General features: G+C 34.9%; 1 protein-coding gene across 1 annotated transcript in view; it reads right to left on the bottom strand.

Moving 5' to 3' along the window:
- Positions 1-21036, bottom strand: part of LOC136037031 (uncharacterized) — a 37907-nt gene extending 16871 nt beyond the window's left edge. The window contains exons 1-3 of the mRNA XM_065719445.1: positions 20572-21036; positions 13528-13833; positions 2025-2173 (exon numbers count right to left, since the gene is read on the bottom strand). Coding sequence (XP_065575517.1) covers positions 2025-2173; positions 13528-13833; positions 20572-20863 — 747 coding nt within the window. The 5' untranslated portion in view covers positions 20864-21036. The remainder of the gene's footprint in view (positions 1-2024; positions 2174-13527; positions 13834-20571) is intronic.
- Positions 21037-21636: the final 600 nt, after the last annotated feature.

Below are 21636 nucleotides of genomic sequence, written 5' to 3'. Positions count from 1 at the left end.
CCGAAAAATTGAAGGGCAACTAGGCCTCCTTCCCCACCCCTTATTTCTCAAAGTCGTCTGATCAAAACTAAGAGAAATCCATTTAGCCAAAAAAAAGTTGATATGCAAATTTCATTTTAATAATTTATGCGCAGAGAGTCAAAATCAAACATGCATTAATTCAAAAACGTTCAGAAATTAAATAAAAAAACTAGTTTTTTTAACTGAAAGTAAGGAGCGACATTAAAATACTTAAAACGAACAGAAATTACTCCGTATATGAAATGGGTTGTCCCCTCCATAATTACTCACTCTTTACGCTAAAGTTTGACTCTTTGCCACAATTCTAATATTTAAAACAATTAAAAACTTTAGCGCAAAGAGCGAGGCGTTGAGGGGGGCACAACCCATTTCATATACGGAATACTTTCTGTTCGTTTTAAGTTTTAACGTTGCTCCTTACTTTCAGTTAAAAAAACATAGTTTTTTTTTATTTGAAATCAATTTTTTATTTAATATCCCAAAGAGGTAACGTGTGTTCACTTATCAGTGAGGTTATATACTCGTAGTAACGGTTTAAATAACTAACTTATGATATACTGTTTCAGTGATGTAAAATCATAACACTATAAACTACTAGCCTAGATACAACAGTTCGTGGTAACGAAGTGTATTTAAGGAGCGACCGGCTCAATAGTAAACGAAACCCTAAAAAACGAGATTTTGATACCAATAGAAATATCGAAAGAATTCGCTCATTATGGTGATTCCTAATATATAAGTTTCATTAAGTTTACCCTGATCCATTAAAGGCTATGAGCCTGATACAATTTGCGCGATTTTCAAATAGGGAAAAACACTCCCCAAAGACAAATAATCTTTAAAGAAAATTACACCATCAGATCCAGTTTATCAGATTACCCTACTGTAGAGGTCTCAAGCTTCTATCTGCAAAAATGGGAAAATTTGTATTTTTTGCTTGAAGAAAGATCATGGATGCGTGTTCAGTTGCTTGTTTTCCCCCCAGGGGTGATTCTGTCAACCGTTTGGTCCTAGGATATCTGAGGAGTGCTTATTCGAACGAAAATTAAAAATTCTAGTGCTCTTTTAAAGTGACCAAAAAGATTGGAGGGCAGCTGGTTCCCCTCCCACGCCTCTTTTTTTCTCACAATCGTCCGATTAAAATTTCGAGATAGCCATTTTTTTCAAAATAGTTGAAAGGCGAACATCTATACTTTTAACACAACATAACCACCCTGAGTCCTCGGGGAAAGGTCTTTCAGTTAAAGAATTTGGCCATTGCTTCCGCATTGTATTCGTTATTCTGAAATATGCAGATATTTTTCAGTTTGAGGAGGGACAAATTTTTGCTGGTGGTTCTTTTGCGTGAAGATTTTTTCGTGGGGAAGGCAGATACCAGGGTTGAATTTTTCACTAGAAATACATATTGGAGGAATTTACAAGTATTTTTATGTGAAATTCTTCTTAAGTTTTGCTTTCTCTTTACCTTCTTTCAATTTTTCAATTTGCTTTATAAATTTTTACGCATGGAAATATCAAGGGTAAGTGCTTGGGGGTAAATTTCACAAGGATGAAATAGCGTAGAGGATATGTCCGTAAAATGGAGGGATTTTTCCGTGGAGTTGGAGCCAAATTTCCTGGCATTATTTAAAAACGATCAGAAATTAAATAAAAAAAAAACAAGTTTTTTCAACTGAAAGTAAGGAGCAACATTAAATCCTAAGACGAACAGAAATTAGGCCGTATATTAGGGAAGAGTTGCCCCCTTTTCAACACCTCGCTCCTTACACTAAAGCTCAAATTGTGTCTGAATTCTGTAAGAACGACTGCTCTAGCATTATGTTCGTTTAATTAAAGCAATAAGAAGCTTATTCAGAATTACTAAAATACTTTAGCGTTAAGAGCGAGGTGTTGAGGATGGGGACTCCCCCATACTCGCAATAATTTTTGTTTGTTTTAAGTTTTAACGTTCTTCTTTGCTTTTAGTTCAAAAAACGTGTTTCATTTTTTAGAATATGACTTACTGAGTCTTTTCGGACTTCGTCCCAGAATAAATTTGCTAGTAGACGTTGATCAGTTCCTTTACTTTTATCGTTTAGTGACCATGAAATGAATTTTGCTGCCTTTTGACGAATATCTGACCTCTTTTCAATCATTTTCACTCCAAACATGCCTGAAAAGTTTCTTAAGACCATTAACATATTACTTAAAAGAAGAGCACAGTTTAAAAATAAAGTAAGATAAGCAGAGTATATTAAAAGTAGAGGAACATGAATAAAAACTAAACAGCGTTTGACAGAAAAAATGCAAAATTTTGATTTTCTAGTTAAACAAATTGATTAATTAATGTGTTTCTTTCACTCCAAGCATGCCTGAAAATACTTCATAAGCTACAAACAGATGAGAGGAGAATGTTTATTTTTCTAACTTAAGGAAAAGGCAAATCAGAAGAAGAAGAAGAAAAATTAAAACAAAAAAGTTGTAAAAAGAAAAACTATCAGTGCTCGATAGGTATATAGACTGGTAAATTTACATAGGCCTAATTGGGAAGTTTAGTAAAGACATCATACGTTCTGAACTATCAATAAAATATTACAACTACAAAAGAGAGAATAATGAGGACTTTCTTCCCAAGACAGGGAACCAACAAAACCTATTTGAATATTTCGTCCCTATATCTAAGGGCCGTCTTCAGCAAAGAAAATAATAAATAATAAAACACTTACAATAGAAGTTTTCGGTTAAAAATCCATTTTTTTTTTTTTTTATAATATAACCTTGGCATCATTACTTCTTAACGAAAAGTTCAGCCAAGACCGTGTGATAAAAGCTAACATTTTACAAGCTAAAAAGGTTCATTCATTGAACTAATTGTATTTTAAAAATTGGAATAATTTCTTATTGCGATATTTTCCTTCTCTGCAGCTAATCTTGTAGTTCTTTTGGGATTGGGCTTGTTTTTATTCGTTCCTATTTTTGTTTTATTTTGAATTTGGTTATTTTCTGTAATTAATTGTGTGTACATAGGGTTGAGTGTGCATCCACCCAAGTCTCTATTTAGGGATGTACTGGTATTTAAGTTTTACTTGATTTCGATTGCCTCGCGGACAGTTTGTTTGATTCCTAGGTCATTTCTAATTAGAATTGTTCCGTCAAATAGAATATAACGGTTTGGATTTTCAAAAATATGATTACTTACCTACTTACTTTACCTACGATTACTACGATTACCTACGATTACGATTACTTACTTTACCTACCTTATATTCCGGAAATTAATTCAAAACTAAAAAAAGTTTGTTTAAAAAACAATTTACGTGTTGTATTCACAAGTAATTTAACTGTAATGAATCTTCTCAATTCTGGTAAGGATAAAACCCCAGTTGCTCGTCTAACTCGTCTAACCTTATCAAATACCATGTAGTTCTGGAAATTATTACATTGGTCGAACCCACCAAAATATAGGAACAAGATTACAGCAAAGAATACAAAGAAAGTATTGAAAAAGCATTAAAATCTAGAAATAACTCCATATCTTTCGATTCAGCTTTAAGTAATCATTTTTTATAAATATTCAAATAGGTTTTGTTGGTTCACTGTCTTGGGAAAAGATCCTCATTATTCTCTCTTCTGTAGTTGTATTATGGAAAGGCAGTGTGATCTTTGTCAATAAAATATTACTAGACATAAAAAAAAAACAGAGCAGCAAGTTAAATAAACTAAGAGTTAAACAATCAAATCTTCAATATTTAAAATACTGAGTCATTAAATATACGAGCTCTGTGATTGTGAGAGTTGAATATATAACTTGAAACAATTAAAAAAGGATTCATTCCGAAAAATTATTAACTTACAAAACTAAACAACGGTATTTGTTCTAGAGTTTACTAGTCTATACCCTAATTTACTGCGCTGTAGAAATTATTATAGTTGAATAATTTATTTTGATGATTGTTAGACTTTCTTATAACTCCACATTTCCAGTGACTTTTAAATTATTTGGACATGCAAATAACCCAGCGCTGGAGGAGCAGTGTCATCAGGGGATTATCAACTTATATAGCTCATACCAATGGTAACTATCTCAACATATCAAAAAATTATGGTCTTATTTAATTATGTAATAAAGAGAAATATGGTTTTTTGTTCAATTAGTACTTCCTTATATATTTTGTTTTCTATGTTTCCACCATAGGATTTTATTATATTTCGTCACAAGACACAAAATATTTCATCGTTTAGATTTTTTTTTTTTTCTTTCACGATATTCGACTTTATATAGCCTTATACGCTATATAAATAGGCCAATTACAATGATTAAATAAAAAAAACAAGTTTTTTGAAATGAAAGTAAGGAGCGACATTAAAACTTAAAACAAACAGAAATTACTCCGTATATGAAATGGGCTTTTCCTCCTCGACACCCCGCTCTTTACGCTAAAGTTTTTTATTGTTTTAAAAAGTAGAGTTGCGAGAAAGAATCAAACTTTAGCGCAAGGAGCGGGGAGTCGAGGAGGAAAAGTCCCTTTCATATACGGAGTAATTTCTGTTCGTTTTAAGTTTTAATGTCGCTCCTTACTTTCATTTCAAAAAACTTGTCTTTTTTTATTTAATTTCTGAAAGTTTCTGAATTAATGCATGTCTGATTTTGGCTCTCCGTACATAAATTATTAAAATGAAATTTGCATATTAATTCTTTTTTTTTTGGCTAAATGGCTTTCTCTTAGTTTTGATCAGACGATTTTGAGAAATAAGGGGTGAGGAAGGAGGCCTAGTTGCCCTCCAATTTTTCGGTTACTTAAAAAGGCAACTAGAACTTTTAATTTTTAACGAACGTTTTTATTAGTAAAAAATATACGTAACTTAAGAATTAACTTACGTAACAAACTTTTATATTCTTATATTTTTGATTATATATATGAGGGGGTTTGTCCCCGCGTTAATACCTCGCTCTTCACACTAAATCTTAAGTTTTGTCCCAATTCTTTGAGAATGACCCCTGAATCAGAAAGGCCGTAGAATAAATAGTTGAAATTACTAAAAATAATTTAGCATAAAGAGCGAAGTATTCATCTCCTCCTAAATGCCTCGCTCTTTATGCTGAAGTATTTTTAGAACCCCTCATATGCGTAATAATCTCTGTTCGTTTTAAGTTTTAATGCTTCTCCTTACTTTCAATTGAAAAAACTCTTTCATGTTTATATTTTCATTGTTTTTTTTTTTAATAGTAATGCTAGAAAATCTTGCGCCCTTTTCATTGAATTTCTCTTCCCCCATGAAATATTCCTCCAAGGAAAGATCTTCCCATATAGCCCCCTCCCCTGAACCCCACGCCCAAACCAAAAAATCCCCCTGAAAACGTCGGTACACTTCCCAATAACCATTACTGTATGTAAACATTGGTCAAAGTTTGTAACTTGCAGCCCCTCCCCCAGGGACTGTGAAGGGGGGGGGGGGGGTAAGTCATCCCCAAATACATAGTTATTATGGGTTTCGACTGTGCGGAACAAAATGGCTATCTCAAAATTTTGATCCGTTGACTTTGGGAAAAAAATGAGCGTGGGAGGGGGCCTAGGTGCCCTTCAATTTTTTTGGTCACTTAAAAAGGGCACTAGAACTTTTCATTTCCGTTAGAATGAGCCCTCTTGCAACACTCTAGGACCACTTGGTCGATACGGTGACCCCTGGGGAAAAAAACAAAAACAAACAAACAAACAATTTGTCTTCTGGCAAAAAATACGAAATCCCACATTTTTTAGATTGGACCTTGAAATTTTTCTATAGGGTTCTCTGATAGGCTGAATGCGATGGTGTGATTTTCGTTAAGATCCTATGACTTTTAGGGTGTGTTTCCCCCTATTTTCCAAAATAAGGCACATTTTCTCAGGCTGGTAACTTTTGATGACACAGACTAAATTTGATGAAACTTATATATTTAAAATCAGCATAAATTCCGATTCTTTTGATATATATTTTAGCATTGAATTATATCTTTTAATTCAACTGTTTGATTTCCGATGGATAGATCATTTTTAGCTGAAGAGCCATTTGCGACTTCGCATACTACATGGGCATAATATCAGCATTTTGATTTTGGAGGCAAGAAGAGGTCCACATCTGAAGGGTATGGAATAACCTTCCGGGGAAGGGGGTTTTCGGGGGCATTCACCGGGATAATCTGTGAAAAATGCAAATCTAAACATGTTTTAAGCTGTCTGGAAACTTCTTTTTGGAAGTTATTTATAATGAATACCGAAAACCAAGCAATTAAAATCTTCAATATCGTATTTTTCTACTGGCAGTAATGAAAAATAGTCACTCGTAAAAATTCCAAGGCTGCCAGTAGCGGAATTCCAAAAGCTGCCGAAGCAGCTTTTGCAGCACAACTTATATTTTCACAGCTTTGTATTGAGCAAAAAGAATTTTTATAGGTAAATTTTATAGGAAAGTATCAAATGTGACTTAGTGTAGCTTGCAGTTAGAAATACCAATAGTTTTCTGAATCAAAATTATTATTGTAAGCTAATTCAGTGCCAAACCATATGTTAGCCATAAATATCATACTCCATAATTTTATTTGTACTATTTTATCTAAAATAGTGTATCATATTTACTCTAATAGCGCTAGTAGATGACTTTTAGTAGCTAGTAGAACGATGGCTTTTTGAATCTTACATCTCGTGTCTCGGCGAGGGTTATCATTCCTTTAAAAAATTTTTCATGGCCAATCCTGTTGTTACCGGTAGATGGGAGGTCAAAAGGATCTCATACCCACTTTGACGATTTTTGAACATCTTCTTCAGATAATTCTATACGATGCGCTGCATCCCAGTTAAATTTATACCAGGGGTAATCACTGATACCATTAAGGGTCAAAAAATGAGTGGGTACATGAATCGTAAAATATTTACCATCCATTGCACCATCTACAAGCCACTGCTTTATGTCTTGCTTTTATGTCTTAAAGCTATCAAGAGTTATGTCACATTTGTACTGGATCTGACAACGATTACCAACGTTAAGGTATCGAATAGCATTCAGACCACACATAAAACAAGTTCTAAGGTTTCTACACAAAAGCTGGTCTGCTTAGGACTTTTTAGCATTGTCTTCTAGTGAACTTTGCTTACGAATTGACGATTCTAGATGCCAGATTGTTTTCTTCTTGAGATTTTGGAACTCCCTGATTTGAGTTATTAAAGTTAGTTCCCAGTGAAACATTGTTATTGATTGGATTAGTGTTGGTGCAGGTCAAACAATGTGTTTTATATTTTCAAAATTTTAACAGGTTAAACATTTTCTTCGCCAACAATTAGAAACTTGAACTGCTCGTCTAAAAGAATCTGAAGTCTTATTGTCGTTTTGGCACTATGCGTCAATATCACCGAAACTTAGGAATCTTTTGTGGAGCTTTTGTGGATGAGGATACAGCAAAGAGCAACTAAGCTTGTACCTTATTTGAAACATTTGCCGTATGAAAATAGACTGCACAGGCTAGGATTGTCAAGTCTTCAATTCCGAAGGGATAGGGCAGACATTATTAACACATTCCGTATAATCAAAGGCATTGATAATATAAGTACATCACAGTTCTTCACATTTAATGACACTAACAGGACCCGTTATCACCCACATAAATTGTACTCCTCACTTTCAAAAATGAAAATAGGCCAACATTCATTTTACAGCAGGGTGTGGAAGCCATGGAATGACCTTCCACCTAAAACATTTCTAACAGATGACATAAATAAATTCAAAACAAGACTAGCAGAAACAAATTTTCAAAGTAAATCATTTTTAAATAATTTATAGTATTATTTGTCAGTGTTTGTTGTAGTCGTTATTTTCATCGATTTATATGTGTGTACTATGTTGTCAGTTGTATTATGTATTATGTTGTGTATTATGTTGTCATAACTTCTATTTATTATATTTATTGCGACAAGCTTGAAAGCTTACCGTATTTGGTATTAATAAATAAATAAAAATAACTAGCGCTAGATGTTCTGACTCTACAGTTACTGCAGAATTGGTGTCATTCGTTCTGGGCTGTTTCTGGGAATTGATCGGTGTGGAGGATGTAGGAGGGTAAGAGATAACTATAGGGCTCATATTGGTAGGTTCTGGGGTGCTTAAGGATCCACTGACTGTTCAGTCAACATGATTACCTGGCTTCTCATTTGATTCCTTTTCTAAATCAGGAGGAAAGTCAAGCACAGACAATGAGAATTTAACTGCTGGACTGGGCGGTAGGGTTGAGCTAGGTATGCTACCAGAATAAGTGACTTGAAATTTGGTGAAAGGACTAGTATTTGATTGCCCCCCTTTTAATCTTAAAGACTGATTAGAGTTTTTTGTGCAATACCTTGCAGCACCCGCAGTGAACAAGGCACTTTGAAGCTGGATTCATGTCTTACTAAAAGCAAAAAAGAAGCGGTTAGTCAAATTGTAAAAGTGTAAGTTTGCAATTTGATGGCTCTGTGAGAAAAACAAAATAAGGTCTTTGACGGGAACTAATACTTTAGATTAGCTTAGGTATTTACTGACAGACACTCCATTAATATACAAACCTCAGCATCTGTTGTGTGAATTTCGATAAACGGTCCAATACTTGTCGGTATTAGTCCGATGCTTTCTGAGCCGCTTTTTCACCTCTCTCTCTGCCACTTTGGCTGAATTGGTCAAGTGTGATTTACACACAACAATTTTGATATGTTTAAATGTACCATTGTTGTCTGATTTTTTTTACTGATTGTTTTTGTGTGTTATTGATTTATTTGTTTTTGTTATATTTTTTTTTCTTTTTTGTCTTTTGGCTTTTTTTTGTAAGTGGCCCTAGTTGGTCTTAATTTTACTAATACTAATAATAATGATAATAATAATATTATTTTCTGAACTTCAGCTGGGCTCTCAATATAGTGATTCAGAACGAAAGAGCAGCATATATATATATATATATATATATATATATATATATATATATATATATATATATATATATATATATATATATATATATATATATATATATATATATATATATATATATATATATATATATATATATATATATATATATATATATATATATATAATTAGCGCACTCACAAACTGTACTGACAAAATTTTCACTTCCTAAGCTATTCAAACAGATCTTATCGAAAATTTCACCCCCCCCCCTTCCGTTTTTCTCAGATGTTAATGTACCTATGTTTGTATTTAACTTCACCTTTACCATACGTAGCCTATCCAGTTACTTTTTCAAGTTGAATTTACGGAAGCAATTCAATGGATTTATTCCGGAGTTTGGCTGTAATTTGGAGGAGAAAAAAGAATGTCAAAAACGAAAACAGCTCCTTTTTGTTTTGCAATTGCTCTTTTTTAGAGTCTTAGATGCTGTTGGGTCGAGTTACATTCACTTCACTACCACCAGCTATTTGATCAATCTTCAAATACAGATATCAGGCAACAGATTTGGAAATAAAGACCAACCGTTTGTAAAAAATGAGTCTGAAAATAATATATAACCTTACCAAGAAAACAATCTGGAAATAATAGCAGAATTTTTGCTTTCAGCTATAATGCAATTTTTTTATGAATCATGTTTTGGCATCGCTTTCATTTGTTTACTGAATACGTTTACTGAACGTAAACGTGTTCAAATTAAATTCTTTACCACAATCACAAAAGAATCTTTGATGAAATAAAATCTCATAAACATTATACTTTTTACTAGCATAGGAAGAAACTTCAGTAATTCCATGATATATATCAGGTTTTTGATTTGTAGTAAATAATTGAGACAAAAACTTTGGAGGGGTGAAAAAAATATATCAAGTTAAGTGAGAGTGATAGTTAGTAAGGTTGGATAGTTACAAGTGATAAATCACTAGGGATGGTAATCCCGACCGAAAAGGGATTTTTGGGGAACCGATCGTTTTCTCGAGAAGACACATTTTTGGGGAAATCTTCCAAAATTCGGGAATAGTGGAAGCACTGGTATTTTCAGACAAAATCTGTCAAAAAATTTTGCTAAGCCATGAAAACTACCAGTTTGCATTGGTGCTATGCTACCTCAATTTTTGCACGGCGGGCTACTTCTTAGTAAAAAATACGACTTGGTTAATTTTAAAATATTGCACGATACATAATAAACAATACATATGCACATCACGCATACGTGCCCCTCTTGTGGTGGAGATTCACCAATGAATCCTCAGTGTCTGGCGTGCATGGCACGTATTTATTTTTGCAAAGTTATTTTACCATATTAAAATTGAAAGAAAATATGCATCGTCGTAATTTTTACCACTTTGGCTTTGATTTAATAAACATTTAGTTTGAAACCCACCTATTAACCTAGCTTAATTTTGCATTTCGATGAGAAAAAGCATGAGCGTGGCAACTTATATCACAGTCTCTCCCCAATTATCAGTTTTAGGTTTACTTCAAGAATTTTAATTTTTCCAAAATTATTGAAGGGGGGGCTATCTTTCCCCTTGACCCACCTAGAGTGAAGTCTAAGATTCTAAATTACTATTGTACATATTATCACGTCAATTTACGAATATCTAAGGGAGCAACTTTGTCATTTGAAAAAGATTTTTAATGGAAGTAAAAAAAAGAAAAGGCGTTTTTCAATGAGAGTATACAAAGAAAAACTATTTTTTCAAACCTAGGGAAAGGAAAAAAGGGTGAACTTAACTCCATGCTCCTCCCCCTAATTAAAGCCACCAAGAAACGGAGATCAGCACCGCCGGTAGGGATTGTAAAGTCTAATGCCGTATCCTTTACCTTTCACCTTTACTCGTGTATAGAAATGTAAACAGCTTTTTAGTTCATTTACTGGATTGTCAAAGAATCCATAAGCAGAGCTTATTTTTTTGTTTCTTTTGCCTGTAACATTTCGAGACAAAAAAAAAACAATAAATAAGCAAAAATCTGGGTTTTGCCGCTTAAATGAAAAATTAGTATGAAAATTGTATCTTTATAATTGCATAAAAGAAATACAAGCATAAAAAGAAGAGTTTTGGTCAATTAAAAGGTAAATCTTAATCAGTAAATTCTAAGTAGAACATATATATGCAGTTAAATAAATAAGATACAAGTACAAATCATGAGACATAACCAAAAGTTTATTAATACATTAATGGAAAGATAATTGCTAAAAAAGTATGTTTAACTTTCCAGATGAACAGAAAACCAACAATTCTAGCGTATAATATTTTCAAGTATATGTGTCAGCTCTAACTTCTTTCATACAATTTAAAGTCTACCATTCCTTTCTCATTTTTGACCCTATTTGACCCATTAAGTACGTAACAGATCTCGATTTATTTTCTGGACTAAGAAAAAACAATCCTCCATCCGACATTGCAAACTGGACTAATGAATTGCAAGGGCATGTCTCTCGACAGTTTTACTAATTGGATTTTCTTTTCCCATAATTTAATCCTATTTTAAAACAACTCTAAACCCTAGTGAAAAATAACTTTTCTTAACAAGGATATCTTTTCTTAAAAAGGATATTTTTACTATTTTACGCAAAAGAATAGATCGAGTTTTTCCTTCTGTTTGCTCCCTCAAACTGAAGACAGATCTGTCGAAATAACACGAAACAAAATCATATGTAAATAACGTATATCAAATAATGTGAATGGTTAAAAAAAACTAAGACATATTTTCCTTTTTTCATTTTAACTAAACCGTGTTTATTTATAAGAAAATTTGTAAGACATTAAATAAACATATATAAATCCCGAAGCTTAGGGTTGGCATGAAGGTTCTAGGCGTCCCCCCCGGAAAATAGCCCCCTGGAAAATATATCTCGGAAAATATCCCTATGGAAAATACCCACCCATGGAAAATATCCCCTGGAAAAAACCTCCCGTGGAATATACCCCCCAGAGAAAATACCCTCTGGTAACTACCCCCCCGAAAGATACACACACTCACACCCCGCCCCGTGGAAAATAAGGCCTTCCAAATTTGAGAATTTTATTTGAACTTGGATTTTTTTTTTCCATAGGGGAAAAAAATTTTGGTATTTGCGTCCTATACTCATCCAAGTCTACGCTGTGTAAAAATCGTGAACAAACCGGTTTCTTTTATAATTCTTTCAGCTTAGCGTGAGACAAGACAAACACAAGTTACATAATAGATGGGAAATATATAATTTGGGCTATATGTTTGCACATAACGGGGGGAGGGGTGAAGTATTTGGAAAGTTTATAGTGAGAAAACAATTCTTAGTTCGTAATATGCAAAATTATTTATAAAAAAAAATTCTAAGCAGACCCGCTATACTTCCCCCCCCCCGCTTAATGTACAAATATTTATCCCAAATTTGTTTCTAAAGTATCGAATAAACTCACGAAGAAACCAGTTTGTTCTCGAGTTTTATGCATCGTAAAGTTGCAGGGGCAGATCCAGGGGGCAAGGGGGCCTTTGCCTCCCTCCCAAGATTTTTCTGGCATCCCCATTCACATTCCATTCTTTTTTCTTTTTTTAAGCAAAATTGCCGATTGGATCAATTATGCGTAGCTGATTTACCCATTTAACAACAAAATGTAAAGATTTCCTGTGAATATAAAGAGCAAAGTTGAAACTTAAAGCGAACAAAATTTTTTTATTTTTAGCCAGTTCAGTATATATCTGCAAATTTGGCACACAGATCTTTACTGCTGCTATCTTTCCTCCTATTTTACAAACATGGAAACTCATGTTGAAGATGAATCAATTACTATTGGTGTTGAATTTTCGATAAACGTTTGGTAACACCTGAAGTTGTAGCCATATGTCTATTCACAATAACAGATTGAAAAGTAGCTTTTTAGCTAAAAGTTAAAAATGGCAAAAAAAAAATCTGGACACGAGCATAGAATGGATAAGAAACGAAAACTGATAGCTGAATGTGCAAGGGGGTCGAAAGTTATTTCCGGATATTTTGGTAAAATATCCAAAAATACCTGGAAATCGAAATGTAATTTTTTACTTATAATAAACCCCCACCACGCTCAAAATCCTTAATTTCAGTTTTGTGACTAATTAAATAGCGAATGGCCGAATAGGGGCTTTCATAGAAAAGTTTAAATGACAGTTATTGTGAAAATGACAGTTTTATAAAACTCATTCTTAATCAAAATGGCATATGTTGAACTTCTAACTATCGCTGCCTATTTGACCTCAACTTGGCGACAAGACCCATAGTTCAAACTTTAGTTGTAGGAACCCACCGACAGGCTGACGTAAGGGTCTTAATACTTAAGGAGCATCATTAATCCGATCCATACATAAATACAACCTTACAGTTTGCCGGGTAACTTATTCCTCTCGCAATAAATAACAAGAAATATGTTACATTTAAAAAAGAAGTTTGATGCCTTCAAGTCATATAATGTGACACTGAGTCTAATCCCAGTAAGTACGTATGGCTTATGAGCCCTGGAAATATGTGATCTGGAAATATTTTATTTATGGCTTTTTAGAAGAATACTTACTGATAAATTTCATTTTGTCAGGCCTTACCTGCTAATATTTTTGTCTTATGAAAGTTGTGGTCACGCATAACATGATAAGTTTTAGTGGAGTTCAGCCATTCATTGACTGCATCTACTTCCCGTTTCAGCATAATTGCATCGCTGTCTCTAAAAATAACAACGTTGATATCTGCATCCAGCAGGGCCAAAAATCTCCAAACTCTTGGATTGACATCTTTGAAGCTGTATGGTAGATAATGTTCTAGCAAACTCACGTTACAGAATTTGACGTCAGTGGAATTTAATTCAAGCAAAGCCTCTTCTGGCAGATTAGTATAAACCCTAATCTGCCAATCTAGAAAAAAGGCAATGTTTTATAGTTGGAATAAAACCAAAAAAATCTTGTTCGTGGTATAAGGTAGGAATAATGACCGGCGTAGGACTAACAAAGTTCAAATAATGAGAGTTTAGTTTGACTAGCCAGTGTCACAAAAAAGATTATTGTTATGGCACTTGGTATTTACCAAACGACATATAGCAATTGCCATTTCTGTCCTTCTGTCTATCGGCCTGTCTGTTCGTCGGTCCCGGTTTTGCTTGCTCAAGCACTTTCAGATAAGCTACGACGATGAAAGTTGGCAGGCGTTAATTTAAAAAAAATTCGGAATGGAAGAACGGTTAATTCCGAAAAATTAGAAAAAATGAGGCGTTTTAACTTACAAACGGGTGATCTGGTCCTAATGAGATTTGATATTTAGAAGGACTTGGTTTCTCAAAACCCTTGTTTTAAATCCCGACTGGACCCAGTAAAAGGGGGAGGAAGTTGAAGGGGGAGCCAGAAATCTTGGAAAACGCTTAGACTCAAAAGATTGGGATGAAACTTGGTGGGAAGAAAAAGCAAAAGTCCTAGATACGTGGTTGACATAATCAGACCGAATCTGCTCTCTTTAAGAAAGTTTGGGGGGGTTTCTAGTGATCCGGCGAGTTCAGGGCTTCTGGAAATGCTAGGACGATGAAATTGGTAGGCGTGACAGGTACCTTCACAAGTTCACTTGACTACAGTCGTTTCCCTGATTAGACCATCTAGGGGGGGGGTATACAGTGTGTGGGGGAGACCAACTGAGTTGTACAAAGATGACGGATAGTAGCGGTTAGAGTGAAGCTTAGCAAAAATTATGGAACCGTGTAGATCTGATATGCAACATTGAGCGTGTTCTGTCAGGAGATGACAAGTGAGAGAAATCGTATTTCCAATGGGGAAATTTTGAAAATTGAGGTAAGTTTGTCTCACGAATGGGTGATCAGATCTTAATGAAACTTGATATTTATAAAGATATTATGTCTTAGATGCTCCATTTTCAATTCAGATCGGATCCAGGGATATTAGGGGGTGGAGGGAGAAATAAAAATCTATGAAGTCAGAAATCTCGGAAAGCTCCAATCAGAAAACTACTGTAGTCAAGTGAATTTGTGCAGGTCCCTGACACCGCCTGCCAGTTTTCATCATCCTAGCATGTCCAGAAGCAGGTGAAACTTGATGTCTCAAAGCCCTTATTTTGAATCCAGACTGGATCCCGTAAGAGTGGGGGGATTTGGAGGGGGAACCAGAAATCTTGGAAAACGCTTAGAGTGAAGAGATTGGGATGAAACTTGGTGGGAAGAATAAGCAAAAGTCCTAGATACGTGTTTGACTTAATCAGGCCGGATCCGTTCTCTTCAATAGAGTTGAAGGGGGGAGTTCCGGTGCTCTGGTGAGTTCGGTGCTTGGTAGGCGTGTCAGAGACCTGTAAAAATTCGCTTGACTACAGTCGTTTTCCTGATAAGACCATCCAGGGGGGTGGAAAGGTGAGAAATTTTGAAATTGAGGTAAGTTTGTCTCACAAATGGGCGATCGGATCTTAATAAAATTAGATATATATAAAGATATCATGTCTTATATGCTTCATTTTCAATTCAGGCCGGATCCAGGGACATAGGGGTTGGAGGGGGAAATGAAAGTCTTGGAAACCAGAAATCTTGGATAGCGCTTTGAGTGGAGAGATCGGGATGAAACTTCATGGGAAGAATAAAAACAAGTTCTAGATGTGTGATTGACATAACCAGACCAGATCTGATTTCTTTGGGGGAGTTGGGAGGATTTCTATTGCTTTGGCAAGTTTGAGAATAAGCACAAGTTCTACATACGTGATTGACATAACCAGACCAAATCTGATATCTCGTCACAAGCGTCATATGAGCTCTTAGCTCTTGTTTTTAGCTCTTATTTATTAGAAACCCACCTTCATAAAACAAAAACTACGGAGCACTACAAAAACAATCAAAATAAAAAGTAACAGAGCACTATACTTTTTAGGACAAAAGAAAATCAAATAAAACAAGAATTAAATAGAACACCGGCACTTGTAACATAAGCTAAGAAGAAGAGCTATGACAAAGTGTAAATTTAAGTCATGTAAAAAAAAGTCGTTTCCAAGCGTGGTTTGAAATCTTTTGGTTGGGTTTATTGATAAATTTTGCAACAGCTATAGTAGGATCTGCTATATGAAGTCTATGAATGAGCTTTGAACTGTGTCTCCAAATAGGATATCTTAATAAATATTTTGTGAAACCAAAGAAATTGGAGCAAATTTTCGATTTATCAGGAGTGTGTAAGAATTTTCCAGAAGGGGATGTACACGGTGTGTGGGGGAGACCAACAGAGTTGTACAAAGATGACGGATAATAGCGGTTAGAGCGAAGCTTAGCAAAGATTATGAAACCGTGTAAATCTGATATGCGACATTGAGCGTGTTCTGTCAGGAGATTACAAGTGTGAAAAATCGTATTTCCAATGGGGAAAAGCCAAAAGAAAAAATATTTGTTCAGACTGGTGGATCTTTTTCATGTACAATTTCCTTGGGAAATGGGTATTTCCAGCTAAAAGGAACTAAGTCTGATTTTTCAGTGATAAACTTAAGGTCATATTATAAGCATTTTGCTTACAGTTTTGAAATATTTAAGAAATTTGGTTTAAGATTCAGCTGAGGTTAAAAATGTCAACTGGATAAATAATCAAGAAAATACTAGGGCAAAAAAAGGAGGCAAGAGATCTGACACTTATCTTGGGATTCAGGGACGTAATCATGGTACCTTGCGTTGCTCTTTTTATTACTGGTACGGTTGTATCCCGTGGCTTTGCCGCTTCATCTCTTTTAAAAGGGATTTTAAGTTGAACTCATAGCTTAGCCAACTTATTCTTAAGAGGCTTTATGAAAGTAATATTAGCTCCTCTTTTACCATCCCTTAAAAGGATAGGAGGGGGATATCAGGATGTCAAAGGCTTGCCGAACCCCATGATCTGCCAAGACGAGTGAACTATCCGTAAAAGGAGTATCTACTACCTGTAAAGAAGTGTATAAGAAAAACACAAGAGTGTCTGAACATTCAATACCATGTCGAAATCCAAATTGATGGGGTGGAAGTAACATTTTTATTCTAGCTCTTTTATGAACAGTAGTTTTTAAAATTTACATAAGCCGGTTGATACAGTTATGGGTCTGAAAGATGTGCATTGACTGGGGGCTTTTTTCTTTTTTGGAATAGGAGAGAAATCTCATTTACAGAATGTTAACTGAAGTCTTAACCAAAACTTGTTTAAATTCTGCATTAATAAGTTGAGAAATATTAAAATCGCAGAAGCATCTTTATTGATACCTAGAGCGTGAATTCTGTCTGTACCTCGTGAATGCTTCGGTTAAGGCGCATAAATGTATTAGCAACAGACTTAAAAATGCTATGTAATAAGAGTCAAGGAATACCTACAAAAATAGTCAAGTTCTTTAAAATGTTTGTGTTCAAGCAGGGATTCAGGTGGAGAGAATTCACCTCGTACAAAGTATACAATTTAGATAAGGGGGTATTGGCATCATAAAGAGAAGTTTTGAAGATGCCCATAACTCATAAATTTTTTTCTGGATCATATATGAATAATCCATTTTCACCCATGACAAGGGTGATTAAGCTGCATTGTTTTCCTGTCATATCATTTGTAAATGGGTAGAAAGTCTTGGATTCACCCTTCTTAGTGGCTTCTTCAGCTAAAGCTGCTCTCTTTTCAAGAAACTGTCTCTTGTCCTTTCTTACGCTCTTGTTTTACCTCTTTACCTTCTTCTTTGTATAATTGATTTAATGCCAGCTCTGAGCTTATTGTAGTAGCTATTAATGTGGCCTGATCGAGTGCCTTTCGTTTGTCAATTAGTTTCTATGTTACGTCAGAGATCCTTCTTTCCTCTTGTTTCTTTCGGAAACCTAGCTTTTCTTCGGCAATCGTCGTATCTACACTTTTTATTTCTTCCCATTTCTTTTCGACACTTTCTGAGTCATTTACCTAAATAGCAAGGCATCGATTCGCTCCATAGCGGTATACAGAAATCTCTGTGGAGTTTCGATCCTGTAGCTTGTCTGTGTCGTACAGTTTTTTTCAAATCTTGCTGTGTCTTCTTTTGGGCACGTAGTTTGATCTGTATGCGGGAAATCATGAAGATGTGATTCAACTGGGCGTTTGCTTTTCTATAACTGCAGACGTCTAACAGGCTTGTGCGCCATGTTCTAGTGATTTTTTGTTGAACCGTCTGGAGATGTCCATGTGTATTTGTGCACATTTTATGTCCAAGTAGTGATCCACGAACTACAAGGTCATTACTTAGCGCGAAATCTAATAGTAATGCACCATTTTTGTTAATCTCGCCAAGTTCATGCGGTCCTAGGACTTCAGGATGGCACTTACGATCAGCTCCTACTTTGGCATTCATATCACCAACAACACACAGAACATCATGTTTGGGAATGTCTTTGGTGACAGTCTGTAGTGTTTCATAGAAGCTATTTTTGACATCATCATCCACCTCATTGGTAGGAGCGTAACGTACAATGACAAAAAGCTTAGTGTGTCTTGTGCCTAACCGTGCAAACAAGATTCTTTCGTTTATTGGAGTCCTTCTGAGCTTTGTTCGGTATGCTGCAGGGGACATCATAAGTCCTACATCTGCCCGATGATAGTTATCTTCTCCGCTGTATAACAGCACATATCCATGATCTATTGTTTCTTGGCCTACACCTTTCCAACGTATTTCGCTTAGGGCCAGGATGTCAATATTATATCGCTTTATCTCTCTGAGAACTTACTTGGTTTTTCATAACTGACTCATATTTCTCATGTTCTAGAAGCCGATTTTTGTTGGTTGTTTTACAGTCAATAATCGTGTCCGTGGGTGTGCTGGGTTCGCTGTCGGGGGGAGATACTTCATCTGAGGCACTTCTCAACGTTTCCACTGCTGTGGCTTTTTTATAGGGTAGCAAACCTGTCACCGAACCATCCTCCGTCATCCTGGGTTAAGACAGGCTGACTTTATCCATGACAATGACAAGTGAAGTTGACTCTCATAATGAAAGAACCTAATTTTAGAAACAAAATTACGTATTGAATAAATTATATGTAAGCCACTAGGAAAGGTAACTCCAAGACTGTGTACCGATTGACAAATGAGATGATCAGAAAACAAAGCAGCCAAAGCACCCTTGTCACGGACGAAATTGGATTATTCACATAGGATCCAGAAAAAATTAATGAGTGATGGGCTTCCCATTTCGAAAAACTTTTGAACAGACCGAGAACATGTGACCAAGCAAATGTACCTGATATTCTTTTAATGAATTTAGACATCAATACAGATCCTCCAAATGCTGAGGAGATAAGCAAAGAAGTTATAAATCAATTATCAACCCAATTATCAACCTCAGAGTGAAAATTAGGTCGTCACATCCTCTACCTTTTCTACAACCACACTGTTTTTCTCTTGAAATTTTGTCTATGGCATCTCTTGGTCTAAAAAGTATCATATTAATAAGTAATTTGCTACCTACAGACAACAGACTAATGACTCGATGATTACCACGCTCATTTTTGTCATCTTTCTTATACAGGGGTTTAATTAAGGTTTTTTATAAAATGGCTGGGTACTTTCCTTTTTTCAAAAACTATATTCATAATTTTTAGTAACTTATTTCTAACCTCAGAGCCAGCATATTTAAGAAACTCCTTCACCACATTATCACCAACTGGAGCCTTATTATATTTTATCCTTTTATCAGTGTCACTAATTATTCCTCACAAAACAAATCTTCCTTCACATCTAAGGTATCACAAACTTTTTCCTTTTCCTCTTTATCTTTTCCTGCAACTCTGTCTCGGTTTAGCACATTCTCAAAATGTTCTGCCTATCTCTATTTAAGTCTTTCTTTATCACTAATTATGGCACCAGTTTGACTTGGACAAGTCTTGATTGACCACTCCCTCTCAATTTATCAACAAGGCAGTGCAATATTTTACTATTCCCGTCTAGCTGCTTCTTCCAGATCCTCGGCAATTTTATCCATGACCTCCACTTCACACCTTCTTAGTTGATACTTCAATGATTTCTCCACCTTTTTACATTCCTTTTGTTTTAATATGATCTATCACTCAGATAATTCTTGTGCGCCTTCTCCTTTCACATCCTCTACCCTTCTCTCATTATAGTCCTAGAAAGTGGTACTGAACCAAATTTTTCGTACAGCCTAATGTTTAAAATTCGTTCAGTAAGCCGGGTACCCAGAACAATCGGTAGGCAATTTCTAAGGAAAATATCTAGTAAACTGTCCTCCACTTTTTGGAGCGCTCATGCTTCACAGACATATTTGACCTCAAGCATTTCCTCGTACCTAGAGCAAATCCTGGACTATTTTTAAAGGCGAAAAGAAATTAAATAGAAACCTGTTATATGAAAATGATGGTACAAGTTTTTTCAATTTATTGGAACAAGACTAAAGAGAAGATTATGCCCAGGGAGGACTTTTATTTGGCTTGCCCCTCCCCCCAAAAAATACCAAAAGTAAAAAAAAATCCACCCACTTTGAGATATTATATTTGTACTATTCATGTAGTTTAACCTTGCTCTTCCCTGCATTTAAATCTTGAGCTCAACAGTAAGTACCATCCTATATACTCGATTTTTCTTAAAATAAATAAAACTATGAAAAAAAGAATTTATTCGGGTAAATTCAAATTTATGTATACCTGGATAAAAGATTTCGGCAAAAATTGAATTATCTTTCATTGGATTAAAAAATTGCGATTTCCACCGGGCATCCTTCCAATCACCATATAAAGAAAAGGAAATAACACTTTTGGTATCGGAAATGCCATTGCAGTTAATATTAGACTGGTATAGCAGATCTAAGACTTTTAAATTATCACTGTTACCACTAATGCAAATAATTATCACAGTACAAAAACTAGTAAATGATAGTACACAAAACAAGGCTTTAAGTGTTGGTGACTGATTCATAATCAAATTCTGACTGTTCATAATTTACTTTCTGAAAGCGAGAGATAAGGAAATTTAGTTACCATACCTACGATAGTACACTTATTGTTCCTGATAAATATTTATTCGGTCCGACTTCCTTGTGGTTCCGTAATTGGATTTGTTCCGACTAGCGTTCCGTGATTCTCTTCCGGTTAGTCAGACTTGATTAATTTATTATAAGCATGCAATATCAGAGATAATGGAAAGTATATGTTTACAAGGTTCTACCAAGAACATTGGTTCAGGGGGGGGGGGGTACCAAAACAATAAAAAGAGGCCTTACCTCCCATGAACTTTATCTAAGTACTTTATATAAGGTTTTTTTTCTGTATTTTCAAGACATTTTTGCACCTTGGAGATATTTTCTAATTTTTAGGATAAACTGTTTTGTTACATGCATTCTTACGAACGATTTTGAGCAGGATAAAATTTTTGATGGGTTAAATTGGCCATATACATCCTTTGTTATGGTTCTGTATTTATGTATAGTATATATAATAGGTATGTATTTATGCATTTATGTATAGTACTCTATCAGGGGATCGAGATAGCTGTACAAAAAAAGACAGTGGTTTTTAAATATCTTTAAAAACAACAACTTTTATTTCATTTTATTCTCTGTAGGTACTAAAATCATTATCTACAGGTAGTTTGGATAGTCATTTTAATGATTGTATTTCAAATTGTAAACTGTATAAAAACGTAGTTCTATCCCGGTTCTTGGGAGCTACGAAGAAAGAAAAGTTAAGATGTCTAGGACACGTTTAGAGGGT

The sequence above is a fragment of the Artemia franciscana genome, chromosome 16 (genome assembly GCF_032884065.1).
Source record: "Artemia franciscana chromosome 16, ASM3288406v1, whole genome shotgun sequence".
Classification (NCBI taxonomy): Eukaryota; Metazoa; Arthropoda; class Branchiopoda; order Anostraca; family Artemiidae; genus Artemia; species Artemia franciscana.
The sequence above is the reverse complement of the archived record's forward strand: the minus strand, read 5'-3'. Positions and strand labels throughout refer to the sequence as shown.